Here is a 27,473-nt window from a genome sequence, read left to right as displayed (position 1 = left end):
TTTTATACATGAACGGTTAAGTTGAAAATGAACTACTAATATACAAAGCAACTAACTTACTTTAGAAGGGTTTGAATTTAAAAAAACTTCATCAAGACAAAAATTTCACATTTTTTTCAGTTTTTTTATGCATCAATTGTCACCCAAATCAGCATAATCGCTCAATCCATCAACGTATTCAGTGTCATGACAAACCCCTCCTTCATTCGTTCGTTTATAAGTAGTAACTTGTTCAGTTTTTGTCGAACTTTCGTCTTTCGAAGCGTTTGACTTCTCTTTATTCGGCTCGACATACATGTCATTATGCAATGGGCTGACGATGTTATAAGCATCATAATTCCCCATATCAGTTTCGCTGCAGGGATTTACATAGGCCTCTTTTTCCGAATCAACCTCGGATGATATTTTGTCGGTCTTAGACTCCAAAAGTTGTATTTTTGAGTAGTGAGATTCGATTCCCTGGTAATCATCATTGTCAAAATCAGGGGCGGATTCATTAGAACTCGCATGATTTTGTGTCTGATCGTCATGTTTCGGGGCCTCGTTGTCAAGCGTGTTAATATCCGCGTATTCATTGTCACAGCTCGTCTGTTTTTGAATCTGAGAAGGACCCTTAAGGGAATTCTGAAACATAGCGTCAATATTCAGACATAAATTTGAAAGACGCAATATTTGATCTGTTATCGAATCGTTATTTGAAAGAGTCGAAGTACCGAGCCCCGGTTGAGATAAATTGAGATACGAACGACCAAAAAACACCAAAAAGATTTTTTTCTAGGAAGGAAAGGAGCAGCACGGATTCACTTTTTATGACCAACCGCTGTAGACCCCTTTGTGAAATAGACGCCAACGCAGTTTTGAAAATTACTATCATTCGTGCTGAAAATGATAACCTTTTCATTAATTGAGTTGTCTCTATCCATCTGCATTTTGGTCCCATCATCTGTCAAAGAGTATTCTTTATCATCCTCGGGTCGTGGTGCACTACTAGTGCATGGATCATCTTGTCCCGAAACAGAGGCTGCGCTGCTGTATGCCACGATCTCCTAGGTACAAGAAGTTGCTTAAATAGTCGACTTCGAGAACACAGCTGGACTTAAAATACCGTTATCGTGCTGGCTTTTTTGAAAAGTAAACTTAAATTTCAGCGGGTTTTTGTTCTCGACACAGAACGAGAGACATAGTGAGATTTTTCAATATTATTGTAGTAATCGGTGTGCAATCGAAAAAAAAAGCGTTTACAGAGTTCGTCGGTACTCAAAATCAAGTTTAAAAGCCAAAAGTCAAGTCGAAAGCCAATAAAAAATTGAGATGGTCGAAACAAGCGAGTTTACGGATACTTTATTTTTGCTTACTTTGCCTGGTTGACCTTAAATAATTTCACAACCGATCTGAAGCTGTGCTGTTAAATTGTATGCGCAAAAAAGTTCGAGAGTCGTGAGTACATACTACGTCACTCTTAATTTTAAACCAATCGATGAATATGCTGAAAAGACCGCTAGCGCATTACGCGGAACCTCGGTTGTTGCCACAGAAATGCACGCTATATTCAATTCAACCTCTAGCAACGAGCAGGGAACCACTGCGCCTCATCGCTGGCTATAGATGGAGAGCAGTCAGACTCACCGAGTTCGAACTTATGTAAATCCCTGCTTCCTTGTCTTCTTCTTTCTTGGCAAGCGTTGGATTCACAAACCCATTTCTCTCGGGTGGATAACCAGCAGGGGGTTTTTTGGGCTTCATTTTTCTGGAGAAGCGTTTCCATACAAAAAATCCACCACCCGCAGCGAGTAGCACGAAAAACACGCCCAAGATACAAGTAACGACCATCCACGGAATATCATCTGAAGACACTTCGCCAAACTGTTGATCTCTTTTGGATATTTCTAGAAAAAGATAAGATAAGACAATCAAAACATCGTGACTAATTTTCATGAACTCTAAATTGAAATTTTTTTAAAGTACACAAACGTTGAGATTCATATACCCATTTGCTGTGCAAGTAGCACTAAATGTTCCGACCATAGTCAGACCCCCACGGTTTGGTCCTGCTAATAAAAAAAAACCATAGTCAGTAAAAATACAACAAAAGTTTTTTTCTAATTTTAGTTTTTTCTGCTTGGTGTAATAAAAAGATCTAAACGAAAAAGTAAAGCTTAAGCATATTCGACAGTTATAGTGAAATAAGCGAATTGGGAAACAATTTTTGTAGAAAAATGACTAGAAAATCAAAAATCTATAAAATTTTTAAATACTTTTTTAAAAACTAAGTTGTTACCGCTTAAACTAAGCAATTATAAGCTTTTAAGCTATTTAAATAAACTCTTGTAAGCCTGCTCGCTCACTCGAAAGTAGACAAAAATCAAAAACTTCAAACCAGTTTTTCTCAACACTAGGAAAATTTCTTGAAAGTCAATTGAATTACGACTGAAAAGGCTTTAAAATGATATATCGCTCAATTCTCTCCGATGACTATTTGTGGTAGCTGATTTTGCGTGTAAAACAAAAAAAAAGAAAAAAACTAAAACACACCCGAATACAAAGTTCCTCCCCATTTTTCAAACGGTAGGAACAAGTAGTGTAGCAATGTCTAATGATTTTTTTTTCTAAATAAGGCTACACACTTGTCGCCTTGCACAGGCGCAGATCTAGGAAATTCTCGAGGGGGGTTCGGATTTTCCAAAAGCATTAAAAAGACCGTTTTGGTCAAATTTTCTGCGCCGCACGCAAAATTTTGAACAAAAAGGCCAAAAAAGGATATCTCAAATTAGTACAAAGGGGGGACCCTTTGCGTCGGCAGGGGGTCGAATCCCTGAGAAGGGCGTCCGCCCCCCCCCCCCCCTAAATCCGCTACTGGTCTTGCATAATGTTGATGAACAATGTATGATGTATGAGTTGGAAGCGTACGTACGGTGCACAATCCTCATCAACAATGATATATCAGTTTCTCTGATTTCAGCTACAATCATAGGTACACTACAATGGCAGTTGGTTCGGGATCATGATTGGTAAAAAATAGGCGATGGATGGTTGTGGACTATAGTTGGTAGATCTTGATAAATATTTCTCTCCTATGGTACGGTAAAGAATTTTCAACCCATTAAACAACTAATACCAAACGGTTCAGTATATGCAAATTTTGTACCTTGTAACGACAATTTGCCACTTTTGGCAACCGGTTTGTGTGTGTTGGTGTGTGTATGTGTGTATATATGAAGGGGTTGAGGTAGTTGACATGACTAACCGACACACCCGACCACTGAGTCACAAAAGTCCATTGTGCAGTTGCATTCCTGGGAACAGTTGACTCCGAAGGTCCCATTAGGACACTCTAGAACAAAAAAAAACACAGACGCATATTTAACTATCATGATTGAAGTTAAACATGGGTGAGAGTAATGAACCCTTTATTATAACTAAATTTTTTTATGTATGAAATCCAAAAGAAAATTGTAAATAAATGCTTTCAACCAGTGGCGTGCGCAAAAATTTTTCTCGGTTGGGGGGTGGGGGCGTTCCAGTTTTTTGAAGAAAATATGAAAATTTGGTTCGACTTTTTTTAGTTCGACCAATTTGATCTCGTAAAGTTATACCAAAGTACCCGTAGGAATAATTTTGCATCCAAAATTGAGAGATGCGACCGCCAAACCACCCCCCCCCCCCTCAATTCTGGTTGCCAAATTTTTCCGCGCTACTGCTTTCAACGGTAATTTTTTTAAAAGCTTGCTGGATAAATAATAGGCTCAACGCGATCTTCACCTACGCTTTCGTCTTCCAATGAACTGGCCTTGTAGTTGATGAAACATATTATGTTTTTTAAAATTAGTTCAATCATGTATGCTTTTCACAGAATCTTTATCTAGCCGGTAAACGTAATTGCGGCGGATTTTTCTCTTGATTTTTGTCGACCCAATGACAGGTCACGAACAAGTTAGATAGCTGCCCTCATCAAAATTTACGACATCTAAGAATTGACGTTTGTTACCTATCTTCTCTCAAACAGCAAACGGGGAACCGAAAGAGCAATTAGTCTAGGACACCAGAAAAAGATTTTATCAAGTTGAATTCCTCCATTTTTTTCTTCAAAAATGGTCTAAAAAATGAAACTCTGATACTTGTAAAATGACCTGACTGAAAATGAACATTTCAGAATGAATAGGAAAAAGTATCATTTCATACAAACTAAGAACGCCTAACATTTTAAGAATGCACGGATTTAAAAAGATTTTTTTTGGTCTACTAAACTAATTTTTTGAGCGCTTCAAAGCATAATGAAACCCCTGGCCTACTTTGCCAAAAATTTTTGCCAACAAAATTTTGAAAAAGCAGGTCAAAAACAAGGTTTTAGGGCAATTTATCAAAATTTTTAAAGAAAACATCGCATTACTTGGCGCGCTGTCTGTTCCTGGCTAACTTAAAGTATATTTGAGGCAACGGTGACTATAGAAAAAGAGTTTGTCGACCAAAATCGCCAATAGTTGAGAGATCAAACAGTCAAGTTCCTAGAGAAGAGGTAGTCCGTCCCCTCCCCCCTAAATCCGCACCTGATTTCAAATTACGTAGGTTTAATTTTTTCTCTTAAATTAGCTCGGAATTTCATTTCAATCCCTGTAAAAAACATTACATCTCTGCCTTTTGAAACTTATTTTAGAAAACTTTTCTGTTGAGAGGAATGGAAAAATCTCAAAAACGGAGCGAAAAAAAATTATATTGCTGAATCGGACTATATTGCTGAATCTGGCACAGTACTTGCGGTAGCCGGATAAAACAAAGAACTTTTGAAAAAACACTATAGATTTTAAGATAGTTTCAAATTTACTTTCGTTCCTGGTTCCCTTCATGCAGTAAGCTTTTGGGCCTTCGTGCGACTCGAAAAACCACACAGCGGTGCAAGAATTAAACTCGCCTAAAAGCCATCTTCAAAACAAAGATTGAGGAAAGAGGAAAATTTATGACTTTCGGCTTTTTAATCTATTTCAAATGACGCCAAAACATCACCAACAATTCCTGAAAAACTTGTAACAACTAATTAAATGCATTTTTTTTATTGAGCTAGGGATTTTGGGCTCTATCATTTGTTTAACAACAAACCTTTTACTTATTATGAAACTTTGTGCAAAGCATAAAAAATCATAGCTTTTTAAAATATTTTGAAAAAATCTACCAGCAATAGTTCGTTGAAAATGTTGGGAACTCCAAATTAACAAAAACAGTGCTGCCATATAACAGATTCTGCCTGAAATATAAAATGTTCCTTCCATTATTTGTGCTTAGATTTTCCAGAAAATTTTTTTAAAAAAACTGAAAACGGGATTTTTTTTAGTAACCTGTGATTTTTGAAAAAACGGTGTTTGTTATCGCAAACTTTATAATGAAAAATCAAGAATCACATTATTGCTCCCTGCGGTAAGTTAAACTGGTCACATACGCCAAAAAATTCAGCATAGATAACTTTATTTTGAGACGTCTTCCAATATCGGGAAAAAATTGATTGGAAAAAATTAGTCTGCCGATTACAGATAGGATTCTCCTGACCGGTTTAGAGTTGTTGAATTAGTATAGCAAAGTTTCACTGTAATTTTAAGAAAACATCAAAAAACACTTTTCCTAATTCGGGCTAAATGCCCAAAATCGCCCAAACAACTGTTTCAAACTCTTTTGGACAAAAACCACGAAGTTCATTTTTGTAGACTCAAAATTTTCATCGCTTTTTCAATAGCCCCTATTTTATAAAATGTTGTACCGGTAGGTGCCCAGATCAAAAAACTTTGATGTGTTGAAACGCGAAAACTTAGCAAATAATCGTTCATCCGCGTGCAATCAATTGGCCAAACATACTAAAAGCCAGAAAATGATCCGTTCAAAAAAGTAAGTCGAAGTTGGGCTAAGCTGAGTGTACCATTTTGGGCACAATAAGTAATAGACTCAAAAAAATTTTGAAGCAAATAAATTCAAAAATTTGATGACTCACCTTGTGAGCAGTAGGGCCCGGTGAAACCCAATGCCAGACACTCACAGCTACCCGTCACCATGTCACAGGTGGCATTATTCTGACACAGACAGTTATGGAAACAGGCTGGTCCATACTTACCCTCGGGACACGACAGTATTTCACAATTATCCCCCTAGATTTGACTGAGATGTCAAATATAGGTTTCATTTTGATATTATTAACTTTCTGGTATTATAATTGAAAACCTTGGTTACCGTCAAAATCTTAGCCCAAGAAAATCTTTCAGAATGAATACGAAATTATACAATCATTTCTTACAAACTAAGAACGCCTAACATTTTAAGAATGGACGGATTTAAAAAGATTTTTTTTTGGTCTATCAAACTAATTTTTGGAGCTCTTCAAAGCATTATGACACCGCTGGCCCACTTTGCCAAAAAATTTTGCCAACAAAACTTTTAAAAAGTTTTAGGGCAATTTATCAAAATTTTTCACGAAAACATCGCATTACTTTGCGCGCTGTCTGTTCCTGGCTAATTAAGAGTACATTTGAGGTAACGGCGATTACAGAAAAAGATTTTGTCGACCAAAATTGCCGCCTATAGTTGAAAGATCAAGAAATCAAGTTCTTAGAGAAGAGAACGTCCGTCCCCTCCCCCCTAAATCCGCAACTGATTTCAAATTAAGTGCGTTTAATTTTTTCTCTTAAGTTAGCTCGGAATATTACTTCAATCCCTGAAAAATCATGACATCTCTGCCTTTTGAAACTCGTTGCAAAGACAGGTCCCATTTCTGAAATCACAGGGCATTCCGAAAGAACAGTGAGAGCAATTTCCACTGCACCGATCACCCCAGAACCCAAGATCACATTCCCGCTGGCAATTTATTCCGAAAAATCCAGGGGAGCAGGTACAGGTGCCGTTTTTGGGATTGCAATCTCCGCCATTGAAGCACAGACAGTTTTCTGTGCAGTCTGCCCCCCACGAGTCTTCCTCACAAGGATCGGCACAAACCTCGCCCTGAAAAAAATTGAGTTTGAAGCTGAGTTAATTAGTTAAAAATTTGCAATATAGTTTAAGATTATCACCATTATTACCAGATAAGGTTAAAACCGTTTAGCACTAGAAAAAAAATTTGTCTAAGTTTTTCTGAAAATTTTAACAAAATTCAGAAATAAATTTTACCCGCAACTTTTTTAAAATATGTATCCGGTCTCGGAGGGGGGGATTTTCAAAAAAAATTCGAAAATTTTGAGACCTTTTTTTTTAGGCCGACCAAAAAAAGGGCACTTTTTTGGGACCCGTTTTTGGGCACTTTTTGGAAAATTTTGACAAAAAATTAAGCGTTTTTTTGGCGCGCGCTGCCCGTCAAAGTTAGTATGTATTGGTGGCGCCAGAGGCGCCTTTAGAAAAATTTTAGGGTCCATTGGCCAAACATGGATTTCATATAAAGTACCAGGGGGGGGGGCAGGGGGTCGAATCCCTGAGGGGTGGCATCCGCCCGCCCCTGATCCGGTTGGTTTCTTCATTATTTATGCGAGAGGAAGTTTTCAAAAGTGAAATCACATCCGATTCAATTGCTATTAATTCAATCTAATTTGTAAAAAAAGCCCATCTAAATGACTTTCTACTAGGCAGGCATGAATTACTACCACACAATTTCCTGGTAATAAGAACATGAAATTGTTTTTATTTTTCATCACACCATTTTTTTGTTTCAACGAAAACCCGATGCAATTTTTCACTCCGATGCTATTTTTATGCATTTGAGTATATTTTTTCTTGAAAATGTTTTATATCTCAATTAGGTTAAATAGATTTGCATTGCTTGCAAAAAAATTGTAAAATGTTTGAGGTGTAATTGAATTCCATTTTCAGACTACTGAAATTTAAGCAAAGGAACCGAGCATATGTTGAATGAGAGCACTAACCGAGAATCCGGGAGTGCATTGACATCCCTGTTCTTCTGGCAGACAGATGGCATCATTCTGACACGGACACACTTGTTCACACCCTACCCCAGTCAAGCCCTCCGGACACAATGAGTCACACAGGGCACCCTAGGAGTAAGCAACTTAATATGCACAGAGGCGAAGCGAAGCCCTCGCACCACTTGCTATACGACACAAAAATAAAAAAAAATCTATAATCTAAGAATTCAAAATGTTTAAAAAAACTAGGTGAACCAAAATTTTCGAAGGGGCCCAGCTGTAGGCACGTTTTTGATATTTTGTGAAATTGTTATACTGATGCAGGATGAAATGGGTAATTAACAAAAAAAATGGACTTTGTCCAAAACTGTAGTTGTTTCTCCACTAAGATAAGTGAAAGAGTGAAAATTTTTTAGATATTGAAAACTTCCATGGAAAACATTTTTCTGGCAAAAAATAAGGTGACACCATTTCTGAAGCAAAACTCCTCGCAACCGGTTTTTCCGATTAAACTACCCAAATTTGACAGGGTAGTTTAAAAGAAAAGTCAGTTTCTAAACAACAGTAAAACGTTCAACAATTTGACCTTCCGAAATCACTAACTTTTCTGCAAAAATAGGCGTCTAAGCAGAGAAGATTCTCAGAACCGGGTTTCTCGATTGAACACTTAACCTGAGAATTGGCAGGTTAGTTTTCGACAAAAGTTTTCGATTCAGGTGAAAAAATTTTAACAAGAACTGGGTGTAGCCAATTGTAAAGATACGTATTGGCAAGATATCAGAATTGGCAAGATACGTATGAAAGAAGTCAAAGAGTTTCCAAAAAATGGTCAACAAGAAAATAATAGCATTTTCCACGAATGATAGCTTTTTTGTAGATATAATTTGGGCGCAACCGCTTATGAAGAAGAAATCATGCAACTGGTAAATTAGATTGAACCCAAAAACTCAAAATTGAGAAGGTAGCTTTTCAGAAAAAATCATGGTTTCGAAAAAAAAATAAGAAAAAATAAAAAATTCAGGTAAATAATTAGAAGTGGCCACTAGCGCATGAAGCGTCTTCATGAACCCATAATTTCAGATTTGGGACGGCAGTTTTCGAGAAAAGTCAAAGTTTCAAGAACGGTTCAAAAATCAAAACTTTGACTTTTCGAAGGGCCATAACTTTTTTGATATTCGCGTATGTAAAGGAACTTCCCACGATCCCTTCTATGGACTGAATCCAAAATATAAGATTTGGCAGGGGAGTTTTCAAAAAACGGTCAAAAAATTAAGAATTTGACTGTTCCGAGCGCTTATGCAGGGAAGCTTACCACCACCCGTTATCTTCATGAAACTCAGACTCGCAGATTTGGAAGGGTACTTTTCGAGAAAAAAAAATCAAAACAGGGTCAAAAAATCAAATATTTGAGTATTCCGAGAGCCATAACTTTTTGAGTAAAAGGATTTGGGCGTAGCCGATTGTGCTGGAGAGCTTTCCATTGCCCGTTTTATCCCTTGAAACCAAGTTATCAAATTTTGCAGGGCAGTTTTTGAGAAAAATATCAAAATCTAAGAAAAATTCAAATTTTCCCACAGACTTTTTCGAAGGCTGTGGATTGTATACTAGAGTAAAAATAGACTAGTGAATTAAGTGGTATTCCGATCAATCCCTTTTTTAAAAATCAGTGGAATAGTTTCTGAGAAAAATTGAAAAAGCTCAAAAAGTAAAAAAAAAATGCGCCAAGCAAAATAGTTGAATTTAAAATTAGCAAAAACGCAAAATTCATGAAGCGGAAACAAAGGCGACAATCTTTGAGCAGGCACCAATTGAGGCGAATAAAAATTCAATTCATTAAAATTTCAAGTCCCATTGAAACTACAATCAAAAAACACTTGCAACTACCATAACACTTGCTTACAGTAAGAAAAATCCGCGATATAGGTAGACAAACGAAGGTAGACAATTCGTAAGTAGACAAACGAAAGTCGATCAATTTTATTTCTCGAGGAAAAGATATTTCTTTTTCATACATACTGAAAAAACCGAGCTCGACCGGGGTTCTAACACCAGCTTTGAGGTTACAAAGGCAACCGCGGTACATCTAGGCCTGTTGTATCCAAAACGTTGCTAAGGTTCAATAATAAATCAATTTCACAATTTCTTGCAAATACTAACTCCTTTTGAATATGAAAGCGTCTTGTTCAAATTTATTGATTTATTTATTTTAAGAAGATTTTTACTGAAGGCGAGGTTTTTAAATCAATGTGCTCTCCATTACGAACCATCTCTTAGAGCGGAAAGGAGCTATAGCGTCGAGTCAATTTTTTTCCAGCCGATTTTGACTGCCTCAAGCAAAGCTCGCAGAAAGTCAAATGAGTTATCATAGCAGAGCCTTCTTAGTCGTAACTTGGATTTTACACCGAGGCGAAGCTGCGCTTCGCAAGCACTAGCGAGAACACGACAAAAAGCAGCTGTATAAACTGCAATAAGAAAAAATAGAAATAATCCTCGAAGTAGTAAAAACTACTTCGAGATGTCTCGTCTCGGATTTTTGCGTTTCGTCTCGGATTCGATCTGCGACTCAAAAATTAAGAGTCTCACGCACTAACCACTCAGCCACGAACAATTAATATATCACTAGCCGCAAATAAAGCAAAGAACAGATGCTAAAAAATTTCCAATGCTACAGATCGTGCTTATAGCAGAAATTCCATCAAGTAATTGAACACGTTTAATGAACACTTTTATTTGCGAATTAGGTTAGAAAAGAAGAAGGTTCGTACTAAGAAACAAACGCTCGCAAGGTTGCTAGTAAAAAAAAGGAAAGGTTAAAAAAATTTATCCATGTCTCCATTTTTTTAGTGTCGGTTCTGATTGTTTTCGCTATTCAGACCCAAAAAATGAACACCCAAGTTGCAACTATAAATTTGGCCAAAATATTTTTTAAAAAAACTTTCAATTTTATCAAGGCGGCTCTCTTTTAAATTTACGGTAGGCAAATATATAAGTCACAATCGAAAATTCACAAAATTTGGCAATACAGCTAGAGGCTTTATGAGCTTATATGTACACCTTATGGGCTATTGTACACATTAAACTTTCAACAGAGGTAAAATTATGTCAGATAAAAGTCGGCAAACTCGAAAAGTTGGATGGAATTAAAGCGTAGGTGTTTTATTTTCATTCGATTTTGACTATCTTAAGAAAAGCTCGGAGAGGATCAAGAGAGTATCATACTGAAGCCCTGTGATTGGTTATTTGGTCTTTGAGATGTGATTATTAAGATGTCGAAGTCGCTTTTAAGTTTGCAAGTTTAAGTGTTAAGCAACAAAAAAAGACTGGCAACAGCAGAAAAAACTGATTTAGAAAACGAGGAGAAATAAGTTTTTGTTTCGCATCATCTTCGATAGATAACATACATAGAGTGTAGAGCTAGCCGAAACCAACCAAAAAAACTCGATAAATTCAATTACTCTGAACGAAAAATAATGTTATTTATATCTAGAGTTTTTTCAGAAAATTTTTGTCTGTTTTTAGGGGTCAACTAAATTGATTTTCAGAGGTCCCGCAACACTATGGAAGACGCTAGTTTGACAAAATTTTTACGCTGCGAGCAGTATGAAACACAGGCTTAAAATGCCATTTTTGGGCCCTTTTAAAGCGATTTGCCCCTCAAATTTAAGTCGCAGTGGCGCCAGAGGCGCCTTTGTATGAATTTAAAGACAATTCGACCAATTGGAGATCGTGAAATAGTACAAAACATTACCAATGATTGTGACATGATCCGCTACCCCTATGTCGTACCCTGGTATAACGAATTTTGGTGACAATAATTTTTAGCATTTTGGAGCTCTTTTTCATCCCCCAAATCGCATGAGCATGAATTTTGGGTGTAGCGAGTGGTCTTAAAAGATGAAGTATGCCGACCAATTATGTTTGTCTGAAGGGAAAAGAGCCCATTTTGGAAACAGTACTTCAGCAAAAATCAAAAAAGAGTCTGCAAAAACATAGCATTTTCACTAGCCTGGTAACCACTCTTGCACGTGCATCTTCCGTTGGTATTTTCACAAAACTGCGTTTGGTTCTTCAAACACACACAATCCTGTACACAATCCAGCCCATGTTTCCACTCGTCACACTCTTGTTCACACCTGTGGCCAATATAGCCAGCTGCACAGGTGCAAGATCCGTCGATTGGGTCACAATCGGCTCCATTTTCACAGCTGCAACTGTTAGCACAGCTGGGTCCAAAAGAACCTGGCTGACACGCTGAAAAAAATGTTTGTTAAACTTTTTTTAAAAAGAAATTGGGCTCCCGAGATCAAGTTGACAGGGTGGCTGAGATCTTAAACATCGGTACAGGGGGCGGATCTAGGATTTTTATGAGCGGGGGGGGGGGCGGATTTTCAAAAAAATTTCGAAAATTTGGTCGACCTTTTTTTTAGGTCGACGAAATTGATTTTTTGATCTCCCTGAATCCGGCCCTGCATCGGGATCAAGTTAACACCTGCCCCCTAAATCGCTTTAGGAGTAGACATGTTAACTGCGACCAACAACCGAAATAAGATGATTCCAATTACCAAGAGTTCTTTCCTTGCGAACAAGAATACTCATTTGTGAAATGTTTAGGTTTCTTATAAATCTTTAAGAAAATTTCATATTTTCAAGTTGAGGACTCCTATAGCAAGAGACTCTCGAAAACTTATAATCATCATGAAGAAATATGGTGATCATAATCATGGCCTGCTCTTCAAATTTTAGAAAACTCATTGATTTTTTTGCAGTAAAACTAATTTGATTTCTTTTTCCTGACGGGGCGGACGCCCGACCGGAGCCCGTGATTTTAATGATTCATGTCGATAAACTGTGAACAGTGGAAAAAGACCTGCAGTTGAAAAAAGGTGACTAATTTTTTTCTATTCATTTTAGTAATGACTCTTGAGATATGATTCTAAAGCAGAACCAGGCCTTTGATAGACTTTAACTGTTACTTCAATAGATAATTGATTTTCAAAAAAGCAATCTGTGAACATTTTTGCCGCCATGGTAGAAAAAGATGTGAAGAACTTCTGAACAGCTTTTTTATTTAGCTTGCATATTTAAAAAAATAACAATCATTTGTGAGATTTCTAATGACGAAGTTTTACCAAGTGTCATTGTCGCTGAAGTGATTTATTATGATTTTTTTTCAATGAAATTGGAGCAAATGCGATGCAAATCGATTCAGGGGCCAGCCCTTTAGGAATTTTTTTAGTTAAGCCACTTTGATATCTTAATCCTGAGAGGGTGGACGCCCCCTTCCCCTGAACAACCATTGATCTTAACGATTCGTAAGCAACGAACCTTGAAAATTTCTTCAGCCACATTAGAACAAGATTTTCTTGTTGATGCACGATGGCTAGTTTTCGTCTAATCACGTTTGCATTGACTCTTGTGATACGATAACAAACCAGGTCTTTAATAGGATCTAATAGACCTTTCAACAGAAAATTGATCATCAAAAAAGCTACAGTTTTTGATTAGTTGATTTTATGAAAGTCGCATTCATTTCTGAGATGTCTAATTAATAACTGTTACAACAAGCCCTCGTCACTGAACTGATTTACTTTCTTTTATTTTATTGATTTTGTGATAAAAATAAGAGCGGATATGCATGGGGAGCTATATATAATTAGAGACCAGCGTAACTAAAACTAGCACAAGTTTGACAAGTTATTGAGAAAAATTTCCATGCTCAAAATCCGCCCTATCCCACCTTTAAAGTAACAAAACCTCATATCACACAGTAACCACTGATTTTGCAAGACTGTGCTTGAATACCAATTATTTTTAGATTATGGTACTCTATCTAGAATACTCTAGAAGGGGAATTATCTAGGAGGGAAAAGCTTAGAAAATTCTGAGAACTTTATTGACTTTCTTTTAAGGTAAACCAAAATTATTTTTGGAAAATTTAAATGCCTGTCACCCAAAATTGATGGTACCCAGGAATCTCGGTAACATAGCGAAAAAAATCTTTGGCTGCTGAGAATTTCTAATCCCTAAACAGCTCCTGATCTATTAGATTCACTAACAAGGAACGGTAAACGGTTTTGAAGTCACGTTAAAAAAAATTCTGCAGTTAAGAAAACGATGTCTAATTTTCGTCTATGCAGTTGTGCAATAATTCTCGTACCATGTAATTAACCAAGCTTTTAAGAGATTTTTCAACGGATAATTGTTATTTTCAAAAGCTTTTGTGTTTGGTTCGGATATTTTACGAAGTCATTTCTGAGAATTCTAATGAGTAATTGATACAACATATCCTGGTAGCTGATTTGTTTTCATAGTTTTGGAATGAATTTGGATAATGCGTCGCAAGTCGGTTTATTTGGAGGTGAAGCGATTACAGATGAAAATCACGGATGAACCAAATTATTTCTTGAGGCAAGGTATATTTTTGAAATGTTTTCAACACGCCGAGTTAAAACTAGCAGCATTTGACAAATTTTTTTAAAAATACGGCTACCCCAATGTCCAAAAATTGCTCTGTTCTCACCTTACATACTTATATAAACCTCGAATTACGCTATAACCAAATATTTTAGTTTACCTATGAATATGAAATATGTTATAACAATGGTAGTTAAAATAGGACTTCTTCGAGAAAGAGGAGTTAAACGATGATATCCTCGATGAATAGGACTTCCTCGAAATATTTCAAAAATTAAAAGAAAAATCAAAAACTATTTTTTTTAGATAAACGAAGTTGATTTTTGAAAAGTTTTTAGGTAGGCTAGCCAAAAAGTGATAGTACCAAAGTTTCAAGGTAAAAAATCGGTTCCCCATCTTATCACTCCCGCGTTTTTTAACCGCTGGTTTCTAAACCCCCTCTCAAATAGCTTCAGAAATAGAAAACCCCACTAAAATTCAATGTCTTTTTTATACCAATTGTTAGAATCAAAATGAAGCTTACTTGAAAAGAATTCGGAACCATAGCGTCGGTAAACATCAGAGCTTTAATTGCGAAAATTTTTTCAACGCAAAGCGAAATAACGTGCAAACTGCTAAATGCAGTTTAGATTTGAACAGAAATTACCTTGCCGGTAGTCTAGACTTTGATTTGAACTTGCAAACTAATCCGATCGGCATGATTCAAGTTATTAACCAAAAAAGATTAGATTTCTCCAAAAGTGAACTTGATAATCATCTTGCTAATAATAGATCAATTGGCTGAATTTAAATGAATTATCAAATGAAAACTGGTTGTGACCAAAAATTTGATCAATCTAATCTAATTTTTTTTAAATGCCGATCATTTTAAAGTATAATTTAACTAACTTTTCGAACCATCTAAAATTTGTCAATTTTTTTGAACTGTCGGCATACAACGCATTGTCTAAAGGGTTTACCAGCCCCTAGTCCCAACCTAGCGTCCCACCAAAGGAAAGGAGCAATTGTTCCGGGATTAAATTGCTAGAGACAGCATTTTCAAATGCGATTCAAGCCAATGCGTTTTTTAACGTCTCCGGGAGGCCGCAAGGAGACGTCTTTTCTCAAAAAAATGTTAAACATTTTAATTTATGGGCTGAATTGCTGTTATGGACTGAATTGCGGTGGAGTCTGCGACAGTCGATGTATTACCCCCGCCCAGGTCCTTGATACTTGTCAAAACTAGTTGAGCATCAGGTTTTTTCGTAGATATGTCGTGATTATGCTCACCCCTCGTTTGAATAAACTTTTCGCCATCCGTACTTGCTGTTGCTCGGCATTCATCAGTCTGGTATTTTGCGTTTGTTAATTCCAGTTAGTAGTGTTTTTGCTCTTAAGTTTAGAATAATACTCGCTCCCTGATATTTGTTTGTTTTTGGAGGATAAAGTAAAATGGAAGGACGCTCCAAACATTATAGCCCATAGAATGGTAAGACAATCGTTCAAGTGTAAAACAGTATGATTTTATGCACAATTTTTAATGTTCTTGAGTTGCTTTCAATTAGCACCATGTAGGTTATCTCTGTTTTAAATGCATGAGTGAGGGATTATTTCACTAACTAATCGAAATGCAATTATTTCTGAGATGCTAGAGGACTACTCCTGTACTTATAAAAAGGACCTAATTTGAAACAAATTATCGGTATTAAAAGGGGGTTAAATTGTTGTTAGGTTATCTTGTTACGGGGTTATAAAGTAGGGGGTGTAGAAAATGGGGGTTAAATAACCTGGGTTTAAAGAGGTAGACACCATAAATTCAGGAAATAGAGCGCTTTGGCTGGCGAGGATTTCTGATTTTTGAAAGGGTGATCGTCTCTTCCCCTATACTGCCCCTGATCTTAATGATTCATAAACAATGAACTGTGATTTGTTTTTGACGCCCTAGTGAAAACAGATCTACATTTGAAAAAAAAAACGATAACTTATTTAAATCTAAGATTGCTAAGATTTTAATAACTAATTGGTACAACATGGCGTATTCGCTGAGCTGATTTAGTTTCTTGATTTTGAGATTGAATCAGAGCAAAATGTTAGGCGAGGGCGCGGCAGAAAAAAAAGAAAGATAGTTAGTTAAAATTCTGATTTGACTATCCTGATTTGATAAGAAACATAGCTTCTGCAGAGGTGAGCCGGAGCTTCGAGCAGCTTGCAACACGTAGGTTTGAAGCAAGCAAAACATGGCAACAACTTTTTGAGAAAAAGCTGTACCGCCTTACTAGCCCTAGCCCGCCCTGCTTCATCTTACTTCAGGAGGGATTGATTGTATAAACCGGCAATCACATGATAAAAAAACATAGCAAAAAAACGAATAGCATGTTCTTCTGTACCACAAGTGAGATTGAAGGAAACTTAGTAATTAACTCTAACGGAACGCAGAAGCGAAGTATCAGCTACCATATAAAAAGCAAAAAATAGCAAGTATTGAGAAGAAAGCTTCCAACGAGTTTTGAAAAACCATTGATGTTCGAAATTCATACAGGAAAACAATCAAATGAAAACCTAGCATCTGATTTCCGAATTAGACTTCAACCTTGACCACGTTTGTTCAATTTTCGAAATCGTCAGCTCATTCAGTAGTTCATAAAATAATACATACGGTTGATAGAGATTTTTAAATGGCGGATGAAGTAGGAATCACGGCGCACATCAAAAACTTTGAATTCAATTAAAATCAGTTATAGTTTCTATGGCTTTAAAAAAAGGTACGAAATCTTACTTCTTTAATTAAAATCATATGATAAATTCAAACTCGTACGAATAAACAATAGTACGAATAAATCTCAAGAAAGGAAGTAAGAAAAACCATTGCAAAAAACTATACTTTCGAATTCAGTCGCTCAATTTGTATGTTCCCACTGAAAAGCAAAACAGCAACAAACTAGCGGTTGCTGCGCAAGTAGCACAGGAAATTCCGTTCACAACAAAAAATTTCAAAAAAACAGTTTAGATTTTGTTCGTGCTTTCGTGATAATGGATTTGAACGAAAGCCTACATATTCGATAGTAAAAGTCACTTGGGTACAGTGACATAATTTTTCATCATACACAGAGTTTTTATTTTAAAAAACGGAATAAAAAAAGCAAAAGCTTCTTTCGAAAAGTTTTCATTTTTTGTAGAAAAAGATTATTTTTTCAATCTCATAATCAAAAAGGCGCTGAAATTGAAAACTAAGTTAAATCAAGTAAGATTTCATGAATTAATTTGAATTATAAGACTAGTGCTATAAGCTTATTATAGGCTTGCTCACTTGCTTCGATCGCTCCAAATTAGACAAAAAATCAAAAACTACGAACCGGTTTTTCTACCTAACACTGAAAAATATTGTTGAAAATTTTTAAGGTAGTTCAAATCACGACTGAAAAAGCTTTTATGTGGTATCCCTTGACCTATTCCGATGATTATTCGTCGTACCTGTTTTGCTTGGAAAACAAAAAAGAAACAGAAAAAAGTAAAGCACACCAGAAAACAGAATTCAGTGATCGGAAAAAACAAGTGAATGCAGTACAGCAAATCAAAGCAGTCGAACAGATGAGTATTCTCATTGGGCAAAAAGAAAATTAAAAAAAATTATATTGTAGTTATAAAACTACAAATATCAAAAACTTTAATCGGACCAAAGAAAACGGACATATCAAAAAGGGTTCACGCTGAAAATAAGGACTGACACGCAGTGAAAAAAATGCTAATAAGCAAAAGGAAAAGATCTATTTCCCAAAACAAAGATTAACTTTCACTTACCACAAATTTTACATTAGATTCGAAGATAGCAAAGTTTCTCGTATTAAGCCTTCGCCTTGACTGCTTCGTCAGCCTTTTTACGGTGACCTTGACTTGACAATAATTTTCAAAAACTTTCCCCATGTGCATTAAAAAAAACAAATTGATATGATTCACATCTACTAGCGCATTATCTGAATCAGCTAACTGCCTAAACTCAATTTGGAATAATTTTTGAGTTGAATTAATTCGCAAGATAACGTTTATCGCAAAACAACAAAACAACCCAGAAGAAACCTCTTTTTATAGTTGAACTCATGGCAGCTTTATTTTAGCGAAGGTATAAGCAATTCTTTCTGAAACTTTATCTAAGACTTTAAATTTTGCCTGAAGGAAAAACCAACCACTGGGAGGGCAAATAATCAGTAAACCGAAACAAGTTGATTTTTCTGGGGGCCATAACTTTCTGTGTAAAAAAAATTGGGCGCAGTTGCTAAGGCAGGGGAGCGTCCCACAACCTGTTCTATCCATTGATTTGGAAGGGTAGTTTTCCAGAAAATTAAAAAAAAAAACTCAAAAATATGAGTAAAAAATCCCCCCTCACACTTTTCCGAAGGCTGTGGTAAACGGGTTAAGGTAAAAAGAGACTAAGGGATTATGCAGGCACACAGGGTAGTGGTCGCACTTATTTTTGAAAGTGAAAAATTTTTCCAAAGCGTCACAAAAAAAAATAAAATTAAAATAATAATAATAGAAAAACCCGATCCGATACATTTTCATAAAACCTATTTTTATCAAACAGGAATAATTATCAGGTTGAGTGGAGGATATAACATTTGTCTAATTTCGAGCAAGTGAGCGAGCCAGCAGGCTTGCAATGGCTTATTTTGATAGCTTAAAAGCTTACAATAGCTCAATTTGAGCAGGAAAAATTTAGTTTTACTCGAATGAAGTTTTTTTAGTATTCAAGCGCCTTTTCGGAGTCACAAGCTTGAAAATGTTTTCATTTTTTGTTTTTCTACTCAATTTCCTACAAAAATCGTTTTCCAAATAGCTTATTTTACTATGACTGTCGAATATTCCTAAGCTCTAGTTTTTCGTTCAGATCCTTTTATAAAACCACGCAGAAAAAACGACACCAACTCGATTTTAAAAACTTTTTTGTAGCATTTTTTAAGACTATGGCCGGAACGTTATGTGCTCCTTGCACAGTAACCCGTTATCCTAGTTAGAGTATATAAAATTGATTGCTTTGTGGTAAAAATTTTGAATAATTCATGAACAAGGTGAATCATATCAGCAGTGTAGTGTATTTTTAGTACTTAATAGAAATCTGGCGTAGCTGGAGATTTCTCAATAAAAACAATTCTCAAAAAAATGAACGTCGGAAAAAGCAAAGAAAAAACAAGGCATGAACAGGAAGATCGATCAGTTCAATTTAGCTAGATAAAAAATGTATTACGGCAGCCGTTACTGCATTAGAGACCCGACCAACTTGAAGTATCCCTAATTTAAATTCTCGTTGATTATTGAGATTAACTCGAACATTGACACTAGGTGTCAGATTTCGAACCGAATTGCAAAAATTGTCATGCAGAATTTCAAACCGAATTGGAATTGTAATTTACGAAAGTTTAAGCAACAATTTAAGTCAAAATTTTTCAGTTGATAATTTATGCGATTCAGAAACTGAGTGATTTAGCAATCAATTTTAAATTATCAACATTATTGCAATTATGAGGATACTAAAAATAAAATTGTACTCAGGTAATTCTATTGTGGGTAGCTACAAAATTTACAAGCCACGCCAACAATTTACTGCCTAGGAGAGCACCATTGGACCTACAGGTTCGTTCACAGGTGTCTCAGAGCGGAAATTCATTTAGTAAATATTTGATACTGGGCGAAATATAATATCTAAATGTTTGAAATTATATCATGTGACTACTTACATTTCAATTTTCATTGGTTTTCGCCTAAAAAACGAGAAATGAAAATTTTACCAAAAAAATCATGGATCCTACTTGCATGATAGAATGCAGTTCTTAAAAGCTCTTCGTAATCCAGGATGTAGCCGTGTAAAAAATCTGATTGCATGAAATTACTTTCTGGGAGGAGGAATTTTTTATGTTTTCAAGATAAATAGGATGATAAATTAGGATAATGCCGAACAACAATTGGTTCATTTCTGTGTACTCTTGTTTGTAGTCTTATTGCTCTACTGCGCATCTTGGGAAGTTTGTTCACTTAATTATTTGTAATGAGCTCGTTCAAAACTTCAAAAAAGCTTTCAAATCTGAAACTTTAGACACAGTTTTCACTAGTTCATAAAATGGAGCTCCTTACCAAAAAACTTTTTTTTCAATCTTAGATTTTGGAATGATTGGTATTGACATAGTCTTAAGATATATCTGCTCTGAACAAGCACTTCACTTTTTGATCTAGAAAATCTATTTTGGTCTGCTTTGCGTAAGCCAAAACTCCATTCTCAAGAATATAATGCGCGAAAGTTTTGAAAGTTGTTACAAGTTGCTTGGTTGAGAGAAACTTTCGTAGCCTATAAAAAAATCTGCCCAAATTGTGACTTTTCACCGAGATAACTTTTTGCTATCTGCCTTAACCAATTTTTCTAACTTTGTGTTTTAGAAAATTTCAACTTTGCTTTTAATTAAAATTTTTACAAACTTACCTTGAATTTAAGTGTTTTAACTTCGGATTGTTTTTGATATAGTGGAACAAAATGATTAAGATTCTCAACAAAAATTATTTGCAGCTCTTCAAAGTATTTTCTGATGTTTTTTCCATCAAAACCCTCCATATTTTTGTTATTTGATTATGAATAACATTGATAATTGGCTTATGAATTTTTGGATTTTCAAGTTTCAGCCACTGTTTGGGTAGCTGCAATAAAAAAGAAACGAGCAAATTTTTGAAATGTTAGTTTCTCGTGGGTTTGTCCGAGTTCAGCAAAAAATAAACTATTTCCCGAAAAAATGGTTGTCAGTTCAACCGATTGTATAGTATTTCGAGCTATAATAATAATCAAATCACCACATCCTCAGGTTTTGTTTCTGGTGTCAGCATTAGAGAATTGAGATACATTTACAATGTTTTTAAAATGATTTTGTTCGTCGATGTGGGTGGAACATGGAACATAAATTACTGTTAAAACAGTACCACATTTTTGCGTTATAATGGCAATGCTTAAAACCTAAATGTTATTATCCGTTACCTTGCGAATAACATTATACTTTTGTTCTTTCTTCAACAACCCACCAACACCGCCTCACTTTTTTTGCTTCAGCTTTTTTTGATTCAAATTATAGCTATCGAGGGTAAAAATTTCGCTGAATATGTCAATTTTTAGCCAAATCAACAGCGAGCGTGTGTTTTACAAAACGAAAGAGTCCATTACTTCGAGACTTTAAAGTTCCTAGCTTCAAAAAGTCTTTGTCAAACCTATGAGTCCGTCTCTCAGTACTAATATTTTTAAAGATTTTGAAAACTTAATTCCAAAGTTTTAATTGCTAAGTAAAAATGTTTATTTGTGCGGTTCAAATGAAAAGCGAAAATGAATTCAAAACATATATGTAAATTAATTGTTTGTATTTGATTTTTGGTATTTAGCCTAAACTTTTTCTGTTGTCTTTGACGAACACAAAGAGAACATGAGAGAAAAAGTAGTAAGAAAATCATCCTAAAAATGAATAAAAAAGTTTTAAGGCTGTTTTAATTAGCTATAATTTGTTTCGCTCTTACCTATTTGGAAAAAAAAACTAAAATTTCAAATAAAAAATGGATAGCTAGAGCGACCTGATGCCCAACTTAACGTTTATCAATAGTCGAAGACTTCAAATTATTTTCCTAAATATTCAAAAATTAGTGATTAAATTAGCGTATAGCGTAATGTGGTATTCTTGTAGCTTGTGGTATTTTTGGTAGCTTCTCAACCTTATAAATCGAAAACCTATCGTATCATTCCATGTTTTTCTTTAAGGCTTCAAAATTATGGTAAAAGCTTTTTTTACAATTTTTTTTTCCGGTTTTTGCAGGGATCAAATAAAGAAACGCCAGATCAAAATTTAATGTAAGCACGCCCGGAATCTCATCCAGAATAGCTGTTTTTGGTTTAAAAATAGTTCACAGAGTAAGCTCCAATCAGACCTCTTAGATTTCACTCGGAATAAACATTCTGATTGAAATCCATTAAATACCTTGCACAAATTTTAGCAGTTTGTATATATGAAACTCCGAAGCTAAAAAAAATTTCAATTGCCGAAAATACCATGACTATGATTGTATCGTTTTCTTTTAAAAGTTGAATTTCAGTAATTGAGTCAAAATGCGGGTAGCTGCAACATCCGTGAATTAAAATACCGCACTGGAGAAAGAGAACAACAACATTGACACAGTAAAAATTTGTCATTTTACTGTCAGGCATGTAGGGTTTTAGCTTTGAGGTTAAATGGCGCTGCTTAATGAGTTTCATGTTAACGAAATCAAAAGTTTTGAAGCAAAATAAACACCTAAATTTTTGACACCGGTTTGCTTGTTATTTAACAAGCATTTAACAAGTATTGTAACTGTTTTAGATTAATTACTAACTTATTTGTGTGAAGTCGATGATTTAAAGAAACCATGTCACCTTGTACATCTTTAGTTAGACAACTTATCGAAATTAGGTCTCTATAGTCAGTTAAGAGCAAAACTTCTGTAGTTTTGCAAAACTGGACTGCAGAAATATCTTCAAAATCTACAACAGTCACAAAACCGAATATTCATCAGGAAAATTTAAAGAACAGCGTAAGTTAAAAGACAGCGCAAGTTAAGCTAGCGTGTGCATGAATTTGTTTGAGAGGTCAGTTGTTCTTAAAAAAAACAATCTTCTAGTTTTATTATGGTCGACCAACACAGGTTCCAGTCTCCCCAAAACACTGCACGACACTAATTAACCACAAAAAATCTGCGCCGCGTACTATTTTTTGTTCAAAATTGAGGTTGCATTTGTTTTCGACTAAATACTGATGCGAATCTATAAGTTTATTTTCGAAAATTGTCATTAAGAGAAGTTTCGAAATCTTAATATAGTCGAGTTATTTCTTTCTGCCTCGTAAAACTAAAGCTTGTAAAACAAAACTGTTAAGCTATAGTGGTCAGTAGAAAACTCAATATGTTAAGCTATAGTGGTCAGTACAAAACCGAATATTCATCAGGAAAATTTAAAGAACAGCGTAAGTTAAAAGACAGCGCAAGTTAAGCTAGCGTGTGCATGAATTTGTTTGAGAGGTCAGTTGTTCTTAAAAAAAACAATCTTCTAGTTTTATTATGGTCGACCAACACAGGTTCCAGTCTCCCCAAAACACTGCACGACACTAATTAACCACAAAAAAACTGCGCCGCGTACTATTTTTTGTTCAAAATTGAGGTTGCATTTGTTTTCGACTAAATACTGATGCGAATCTATAAGTTTATTTTCGAAAATTGTCATTAAGAGAAGTTTCGAAATCTTAAGATAGTCGAGTTATTTCTTTCTGCCTCGTAAAACTAAAGCTTGTAAAACAAAACTGTTAAGCTATAGTGGTCAGTAGAAAACTCAATATGTTAAGCTATAGTGGTCAGTACAAAACCGAATATTCATCAGGAAAATTTAAAGAACAGCGTAAGTTAAAAGACAGCGCAAGTTAAGCTAGCGTGTGCATGAATTTGTTTGAGAGGTCAGTTGTTCTTAAAAAAAAACAATCTTCTAGTTTTATTATGGTCGACCAACACAGGTTCCAGTCTCCCCAAAACACTGCACGACACTAATTAACCACAAAAAAACTGCGCCGCGTACTATTTTTTGTTCAAAATTGAGGTTGCATTTGTTTTCGACTAAATACTGATGCGAATCTATAAGTTTATTTTCGAAAATTGTCATTAAGAGAAGTTTCGAAATCTTAAGATAGTCGAGTTATTTCTTTCTGCCTCGTAAAACTAAAGCTTGTAAAACAAAACTGTTAAGCTATAGTGGTCAGTAGAAAACTCAATATGTTAAGCTATAGTGGTCAGTACAAAACCGAATATTCATCAGGAAAATTTAAAGAACAGCGTAAGTTAAAAGACAGCGCAAGTTAAGCTAGCGTGTGCATGAATTTGTTTGAGAGGTCAGTTGTTCTTAAAAAAAAACAATCTTCTAGTTTTATTATGGTCGACCAACACAGGTTCCAGTCTCCCCAAAACACTGCACGACACTAATTAACCACAAAAAAACTGCGCCGCGTACTATTTTTTGTTCAAAATTGAGGTTGCATTTGTTTTCGACTAAATACTGATGCGAATCTATAAGTTTATTTTCGAAAATTGTCATTAAGAGAAGTTTCGAAATCTTAAGATAGTCGAGTTATTTCTTTCTGCCTCGTAAAACTAAAGCTTGTAAAACAAAACTGTTAAGCTATAGTGGTCAGTAGAAAACTCACAGCTGTCGCAACTGATGCCTCTAAACCCATCGTGACATCTGCAATTGTCGGGTGCAATGCAGTCTCCGTTTTCACATCCGCTCGAACAGACGGCTACAAAAAGAACAATCTAGATTTTTCATTCCTTTTAAAATCTTCATAGCCTTAAAGCATCACAATTTAATCTCATTCCATTTCAACTACAATTTACAGTCGCTCATCTACGAGTCTGAGAGTATGGCTAAAATCCTTTTTCCAATGAAAAACAGTTAATCAGAACAAGAGCAGATTTAGTACTCTCCCAAGGTGGTAGTTTGGATGTTGTCAATCTTTTTTACGTCGACTCAATTGAGTTCCTCCTAAAGTTGGGCAATTTTTGGTACTTTTTGTCCCAAGAAAATTGCATTTTTGGGAACACTGCCCACTCGAATTTTTCGTTTAAGAAAATGCGTGTCGTAAATTAGTACTTATGGAAAAATCTTTTTGTTTTTTAGTGGTTGATTAAATTCCCACCCAGGAAACAAACTTACGTCTGCATCGGCGGTTACTTGTCTCCTGATAACCACTGCAGCACTCCCACGTGATCACAATCGTGGTCACCGGTTCCATTCTACACTCCTCGTGATAAGCAGTTCTGAATAAAAAATCTGTCTCGTTCAGGTCGATTAAGTCAAATTATGGTGTCCAACTTGTACCAAAAAATACATTCATCAACAATCCAAGAAACAAAACTTTTTCATAAAGATAATTTTCATAATTAACAGAACTAGATCGGCCAAAAAAATGTTCGAACCATATTTTCAAAAAAAATCATCAGATCTACACGAAGTAGAAAAAAATTGGGTCTTGATTTTTGGGTGGAATAAGTAAAAGGAACCAAGCTATTTACCCATAAAAGTAGACAAGAGATAGGAAATACAATAATATTTGACACAGAACACGACCGAAAAGCAGCGATATCAAGTGAAATAAGAAAAAGTAGAAATGAGCCTCGAATTAGCAAAAATTCTGCTACGTGCAGGTTTCGAACCTGCGACCTACTGCAATCAAGAGTCTCACGCACTATCCACTCAGCCACCCGAGCTTAACAACCGACAAACACTAGCCACGAAGAAAGCAGCTACATATGCTAATAAATTGCAAACGCGATTCAGTGAAAGTGGCACCAAATACAAATAGACTCAATTTTGCAAGTAATAATTTGGAATATAACAAACTGAAGGCGTCCACACTAACTTTGCATGAAACAAATCATTATGCATAAATTATGTATAAATTATGCATTTCGAAAAATTGCGAGATATATTGAGTTAGAAAATTTCTAAGACCGAGTTTTCGTAATATATTGTTTGAAACAAATCACTTTTTTCGTTTCATTTGACTCATTCGGTGTTAACTTATCACTATTGGAATGTCAAAGCACATGCTATGAGAAAACTGTAAAAATGCCCCATAAGTGGTACCAATATTTGCAACTTAGGTTGGAAAAAAAGAAGGTTCGTACTAATACACTCGCTCCGCAAGTGTAATGAAGTGATGATGATCTAGATGGCAAAACAGTCTGACCTAGTTTTGGTGCATGAGAACCATTTGAAAAGATTCCAACATTTGGCTTTGTATCTCTCTGTGTAGGCCACATCCTCGCATACTCTCTCTTCCTCATTGACACTAAAATATAAACGGACACTAAAATATAAAAACACAACAAAAGAATATTACAATCATTTGGGTGACATGAGAAAAAAACTCTAAGCAACTGCCTTCCGATATTCCAGTTTTCGGAAATTTTTTTGTCATGATTCATGTTGTAGCTTTTCCTGGTTAATGAGAAGCCTCTATTTAAATATTTACCAATAAAATAATGATTATCTCAAAATCCATATTCTAGATCCTCCAATATTGCAAAAAAAGTTCAAATGAAAGTATTCAAACAATAAGCTAAGAGCGCAAAAGAAAGTCTATGAGAAGCAGTTTCTTTGCAAGCTGTACAAAACGAGGAGCCTATTGAGAGGTCGACCAGAAGAGTCACCAGAAAAAAAAGGTGATTACACTTACCTGGTTCTTTTTTGACATGCGTTTGAGGTTCCTTCAGAAACGTCACAACTAACTACGACAATCAACACACCAAACACGACCAAACTTTTAACCAACGACAATGTCATTTCAAAACAGCGCGGTTGGTTTGCTTTCTCTCAATTATAATTAAGAGGTAATACTTCTATAGAGAAATATTGTAAAAAGCCTGAAATTTTTTCAAGTGGATTATTTTTTCGTACTCAATATTTTTTGGTACAAATTTTGTTTCAAGCAATTCAGTATAATCAGCAAAACTTCATTCTTGAAATGAGTTTTCAAAAATTGTATTCGAAAGAGCAAAAAATATATATCTAGATTTGAAGACAATAGTTGAAAATGTTTATTTTTAGCAATCAGAGAACATTTGAGCAAAAGTTATTTCTTATTTACATGTTTAAACTGATTTAACTTTAGATTGAACTCTAAATTTGTCAAGCAGCCATTTTTCTTGCACAATGGTTTACACAGCTGGTTTTAAAAAAAAACAAATAATGCTTAGCTTATCAAAGTGAACGTATAATAAACATTTGATAGCTTTAAGTTATTTATAATCAGATCTTTAATTTTTAACGATTAATAACAAGCAAAAAATTGAACAACTATGTCGTCACTCTAACGACAAAAGACAAAATGATGCATTGTTGCAAGAACTGCAATTTGAGATAAATATCTTTGTTCGTTCTAGTTGCAGTTATAAAAAAAAACATGGAGAGCAAAAAAAAACCAATCAGCTGAGAACAGATTCAAAGCAATTCCAGACAACCTATAAATTTCAGAAGCTAATTTGAACGCAAAAATTTAGAAAACGCAATTTGATTCAGAGGCCGATCCAGCATTTTTTCGAAGAGGATAAGGCGGATTTTCGAAAGTTCGTTGACCTTTTAGGTCTTCCAACACACTACAAACCCCG

General features: G+C 35.3%; 1 protein-coding gene across 1 annotated transcript; it reads right to left on the bottom strand.

The window, feature by feature from the left end:
- Window positions 1-23: 23 nt before the first annotated feature.
- On the bottom strand, window positions 24-26,900 carry LOC134854048 (multiple epidermal growth factor-like domains protein 11). The gene is made up of 12 exons (XM_063870118.1): window positions 26,543-26,900; window positions 26,054-26,155; window positions 25,018-25,121; window positions 24,509-24,601; window positions 11,890-12,134; window positions 7,884-8,012; window positions 6,712-6,972; window positions 5,972-6,125; window positions 3,245-3,331; window positions 1,627-1,886; window positions 894-1,046; window positions 24-624 (listed from the first exon to the last, which is right to left on the bottom strand). The coding sequence occupies exons 1-12, from the start codon at window positions 26,647-26,649 to the stop codon at window positions 133-135; spliced, it is 2,187 nt and encodes a 728-aa protein (XP_063726188.1). The 5' UTR covers window positions 26,650-26,900; the 3' UTR covers window positions 24-132.
- Window positions 26,901-27,473: the final 573 nt, after the last annotated feature.

Source organism: Symsagittifera roscoffensis, chromosome 9, assembly GCF_963678635.1.
Source record: "Symsagittifera roscoffensis chromosome 9, txSymRosc1.1, whole genome shotgun sequence".
NCBI lineage: Eukaryota > Metazoa > Xenacoelomorpha > Acoela > Convolutidae > Symsagittifera > Symsagittifera roscoffensis.
The sequence above is the reverse complement of the archived record's forward strand: the minus strand, read 5'-3'. Positions and strand labels throughout refer to the sequence as shown.

Bases quoted from the DNA above. Each gene is read 5' to 3' on its own strand.
- LOC134854048 (XM_063870118.1), bottom strand. From the start codon at position 26,649: ATGACATTGTCGTTGGTTAAAAGTTTGGTCGTGTTTGGTGTGTTGATT. The intron at 26,156-26,542 runs GTAAGTGTAATC...TTTATATTTTAG, and splicing joins GCATGTCAAAAAAGAACCAG to TGTCAATGAGGAAGAGAGAG. The intron at 6,126-6,711 runs GCAGAGATGTCA...AGTCAAATCTAG, and splicing joins TTTGCAACGAGTTTCAAAAG to GGGGATAATTGTGAAATACT.